Source organism: Salminus brasiliensis, chromosome 7 (assembly GCF_030463535.1).
Source record: "Salminus brasiliensis chromosome 7, fSalBra1.hap2, whole genome shotgun sequence".
In the NCBI taxonomy this organism is placed as follows: domain Eukaryota; kingdom Metazoa; phylum Chordata; class Actinopteri; order Characiformes; family Bryconidae; genus Salminus; species Salminus brasiliensis.
The window spans coordinates 40,863,937-40,868,936 of record NC_132884.1 but is presented as its reverse complement, the minus strand read 5'-3'; the positions used below and the strand labels follow the sequence as shown (position 1 = coordinate 40,868,936).

The 5,000-nt window shown below is 41.4% G+C and overlaps 1 protein-coding gene across 1 annotated transcript in view; it reads left to right on the top strand.

Moving 5' to 3' along the window:
- Positions 1 to 5,000, top strand: part of shq1 (SHQ1, H/ACA ribonucleoprotein assembly factor) — a 76,191-nt gene that overhangs the window by 34,214 nt on the left and 36,977 nt on the right. The window contains exon 9 of the mRNA XM_072683216.1: positions 310 to 363. Within this exon, the coding sequence (XP_072539317.1) occupies positions 310 to 363 (54 nt within the window). The remainder of the gene's footprint in view (positions 1 to 309; positions 364 to 5,000) is intronic.

The window sequence follows — 5,000 nt, the reverse complement described above, 5'->3', positions numbered from 1 at the left end:
CAGGATTAGGTTTTCGGTTGAGGTTAAGGTTGGAATTAGAATCAGGGTTAAGATTGGGGAGTAAGGTTAGGATTAGGGTCAGGATTAGGTTTTGGTTTGAGGTTATGGTCAGGATAAGTACCGAGGTTAGGGTTAGGTTTGGGAAAGGCTGGGTTAGGCTTTAGGTTGAGGTTAAGCTTAGAATTGGGACCAGTGTAAGGATCTGGGTTGGTCTTAAGGTTAGGGTTAGATTTTGGGGTTAGGCTTGTGTGTCTTAAGTAATATAATGAATTTGTGCTGCAGGTCAACTGATTCAGCTGTGTTTTACAGGTGGAGTCAGCATGGACCATTAGAAAACTCAGTGGAACTCTAAGCTGGCTGGAGGTACGGTACCCCACACTCTCAACAGTTCTTCATTTTTTTTTCTCAAATGTATTTATTTGTTACCGTTTTTGGTTTCTCACATTTACAGTCCAGTGCAAAAGTCTTTCTTTAAAACTCTATATAACATTAGAATAAATCCAAATAAACATAAAGTCAGTGGTCAGTGAGAGTGTCTACCTGTAATTAACTCTATATAACATTAGAATAAATCCAAATAAACAAAGTCAGTGGTCAGTGAGAGTGTCTACCTGTAATTAACTCTATATAACATTAGAATAAATCCAAATAAACAAAGTCAGTGGTCAGTGAGAGTGTCTACCTGTAATTAACTCTATATAACATTAGAATAAATCCAAATAAACAAAGTCAGTGGTCAGTGAGAGTATCTACCTGTAATTAACTCTATATAACATTAGAATCAACTCTAATAAATATAAAGCCAGGGATCAGTGAGAGTGTCTACCTGTAATTAACTCTATATAACATTAGAACAAACCCAAATAGACACACTGTCATTTAAAAGAGCCTTAATGAAGGCCTGATTAGATAAACTAAGTGTTGTATTGGGACTGGAAATACTGGCCTTCCTCCAGTGCAGCACTGGGAATTGCCTGACGATCCCAGTGTGTTGTTTTACAGTGTATTTATTTAGGAAATGGTACTAGTTCACAGCTGTCTCATGCTTTGTTTACTTTGCTCCTCACGATTGTTCCGAAGAGTTTTATTGCCGCTCTAATCTGATCTACCGTCATAAATACTACAGTACATAAATATTTGGACATTGACAAAGTCGTTGTTATGTTAAGCCGTCTACCACAGCCTGTTGGAGCTGAGATGAAATGATTAATACAGACTCAAAGTGCGGACAGTCAGGGGGTGGTTTCATCCAAACTGGGGGGTGGGCAGTGTTGGAATTGCAGCCATTTGTCATGTATTAGACCATGTTATGTGTCTGACTCTTACGTTCAGATGCTCAAATTAAATTAAAATGCTTAATTGAAGTGTGAAGGTCTCCCGGTAGAGTACAGATCTGCAAGCCAATGGAATCATTTGGAAAAGCTTCCTTGATTAAACTACTGATCTGATTTTGCCTAATGGACAAAGAGTCCTGTAGAGCTGGGCAATATGACGATATTTTATCGTATCGTGATAAATTTAGTTATGGTGATAGACAGACTGCTTTTTGTTAGTGCTTAATATATATCTACTGATCAGCTGCAGGTTTCTAACATTACTAACAGTGTCATTAGACTGGGTTCATTAGATGAAGAGCAGCAGATGTTATGGAGTATAAATCACTGTATTCAGTACAGGAGAGGATCTGAATAGTAGTTTATAAGAATCTGTAGCTACTGATGTTTTTAGTCTGTGATTAAATGTATCGTGATAAATATTGTGTATTTAAATATTGTGATTATAGTATTATTACAATATTGCCAGCCCTAATTGTAAGGTATTTTGAGAGAACTCATTCCTTGCTCACATGCTTTTAGCTTGGGCTGTAAACACTGGCATATGGTATAACAAAAGTACCACAGTGCATCAGCAGTAACACAGTAGCAGTACAACACTGCACACTGAACCAGGTCCAGTGAAACGGTGAGTAAAATTGCTGTAAGAGTTGTGGTGCAGTTAAGCTACCTGTTGTAGAGTTCACTGAGGACTCTGCAGAGTGTGGAGATGGAAATAGTGATGGTTGCTGATACTAAAGTGAATCCACAGTTAAGACCCGAGAAAGAAGTTCGGACTGTGTGTGGATGATGCGTCTGGTGAGAATAAGTAAGAATATGTCCAAACCACTTTGAATATTTCCATCAAATGCTCACAGCAATGTTCCAACAGAGGCGGTTGGAATTCCTCAGTAATTCCCTTGATTTCAGAAGAGCCTTCAGGGTTCTGGATATGCCTCATTAAGCTATGGTACAGCTGGACGGTGTGGTCTCCAAAGCTGTGTGGCTTGGCCGTTTTCAGGAAGCCAATCACAACAAAGCTTATTACCATATAAGGTCATGTGAAACAATGTGAGGACACCCACTGAAAAGCTTTGCCTTTTTGAACATGTTTAAACATCTGGACATTTGATCTATCTCCAAGTGATCAGTACTGAGAGACTCCTCTAGACGAAGACCAGGACGTCGGAAGCAATGTCCTGCAATGGATAGATGAATCTTGCCTTGATGATTTTATTTTGATGACCAACTTCTTTGGTCTCTTTCTGATGGTCGATGCTGTCTGTCCTTTGACTTCAGCTGTGGCAGCAAGATCTACCGGCTACCGTGATGATAGTTTGGGACTGTTGGAGACGTCTTTACTCATCTTGTGGTTCTGCTGTTGGGCTGAACTTGCTGGTCAGCTGCTCCTCTTGTAAATGATGTAGTGGACGGTGGAACAGCTGATTTCTAACAGTCCTGAGATCTTCCTAAACCTCTTTCCAGACTCCTCTGCATCTCCAGCCTTTTTTCTGAAGGCCTCAGAGAGCTCTTTGGATCTGGCCATGATGGTGATCTTCTTCACCCCTCACTTCAACCATCAACAGCAGACCAGACCAAACGTCTGAGGTTTAAATAAGACTCCAGACTCCTCCAGAATAATCCTCTCCAACCATGTTCTGATCATCTGCAGCTGAGTCTGATTCAACACATTTGAAGGAGTAGTAAATACATTTAATAAGACCTGAATTTAATTATTATTTTAAAAATCATCAAGTTAATTCTGTTTAAGTATTATAAGTAAAATTATTAATTATGTTTATTATAGGGTGTGAAAGTCTATAAGGGATATAAGAGAGAAATCCTCAGAAATTCAGAAAACTGTAAACTGTGTGCCCTCTAGATTTCTCATTCTCAAAGTTTCTTTGAAAAGGCATGAAAGGCATCACAAAAAACCTTGACTTGCAGGTGAGAGAGAGACAGGCGTGTTTTCGCTGCCGCTGTTCACTGGATAATATTTTGCTTTTCTTCAGGGTTTTTTTTTTTTCCTCTTCTCTGGACTCTCGCTCTCCTGAGCCGCCCATGCTTACAAATTTGACATTTATTTCCAAGGCTAATTTAAATAGTGAATTTAATGCATAGGTGTGAATTTATTTCCAGCTTTTAAACCTGAATTTGGAGCGTGGAGTAGCCCCAAAAATCTTTTTAAAGTATTTGGACAGTTATACAATATCTAAAATATATTAGGTTGCTTTGTTGTCTTAGAAATGTTAGAAAGCCACTTGATTTGACAACTCCTAACAGACTGTTCTAAGACTGTCATTATTATTATGTCAGGACTGTAGGAATGTCTTGTGTAAAAGCTGCCTGGTCCTTTATTATGGTCTGCAGACCTTCAGAGCAGTCTGGGTGGAATTCTTCTCCACAAAGAGTCTACCATCAGTCTGCGTTTGTGCTAAAGCTGTTTATTTTTCCTCATTTTGTTAATTTAATATAGTAACATGAAGATCTTTAAACAATAAAGCTCACACTGATCAACCAAAACATTAAAACCACCTGCTTGAAACTGCGTAGGTTCTCCATTGTGCTGCCAAAACAGCTTGGGCCCATCAAGGCATGTTCTCCACAAGACCTCTGAAGGTGTCCTGTGGTATCTGGCACCAATATGCTAGCAGCAGATCTTTTAGGTTCTTTCCAATCAGCCTTGAGCACCCATGACCCTGTTGCTGGTTCAACAGTCAAACTTCCTTGGAGCACTTTTGGCAGGGGTCTGACCACAGCATATACCGGGTACACCCCACATGACCAGCCTGAAGTTCTTACTTCTGGCCATTTGCCTGCTTCCAGGACATCACCTTCAAGAACTGACTATTCCCTTGCTGCCTAATATACTGTATATTTACCCTTTGATTTATCCCCATTGGAGCTAGGTCATCAATACTATGGCTGATATACCAGTGTCCAAATACTTTTTGAAGCCACTGTACGAAAAGCATCTGCAGGCCTGTTAGAAAAGCATCCCAGGAAGTTTAGATGTCTTCCCAGATTCCCTGTGATCTGTGAGTGAGTGTGTCCAAACATTTGACCTAGTATTGTGTGTGTGTGTGTGTGTGTGTGTGTGTGTGTGTGTGTGTGTGTGTGTGTGTGTGTGTGTGTAGGAGGGGCATGGTCCCGGACTCCTCCACTCATGCCCTGAGACATTTCCTTTAGCTGAAATGGAGTCGTGCCTCACATGTGTGGGCCGCCTTATCTCTGCCAGTCATCAGGCCCACGACTGCGGTGTCGTCAGTGAACGTGGTGATGGAATTTGAGTCATGCCCCTTGTTACACAGTCGTGGGCGAGCATGATGTTCAGCAGTGGGCCGAGGACACAGCCCTGGAGGACCTGCTGTTTAGAGTGGGCCTTTTTTCTATGTTCTTGTAGGTTGCTGAGGCACTGAGAATGACCCACTGGAAGCTTCTAGCTAGAACACTACCATGCTTCAAAAAAACACCTGCCTAATATTGTGTAGGTCCACCTCCTGCCTCCAATCCAGCTTTGACCCGCCAAGGCTTGCTCTCCACATGACCTCTGAAGGTGTCCTGCTGTGGTATCTGGCACCAAGACATTAGCAGCAGATCCTTTAAGTCCTGTAAGTTGTGAGGTGGGACCTCCACGGGTGAGGCCTAGGGCGCTGGTTCACCGGCCTTCCTTCCTTGGAGCACTCG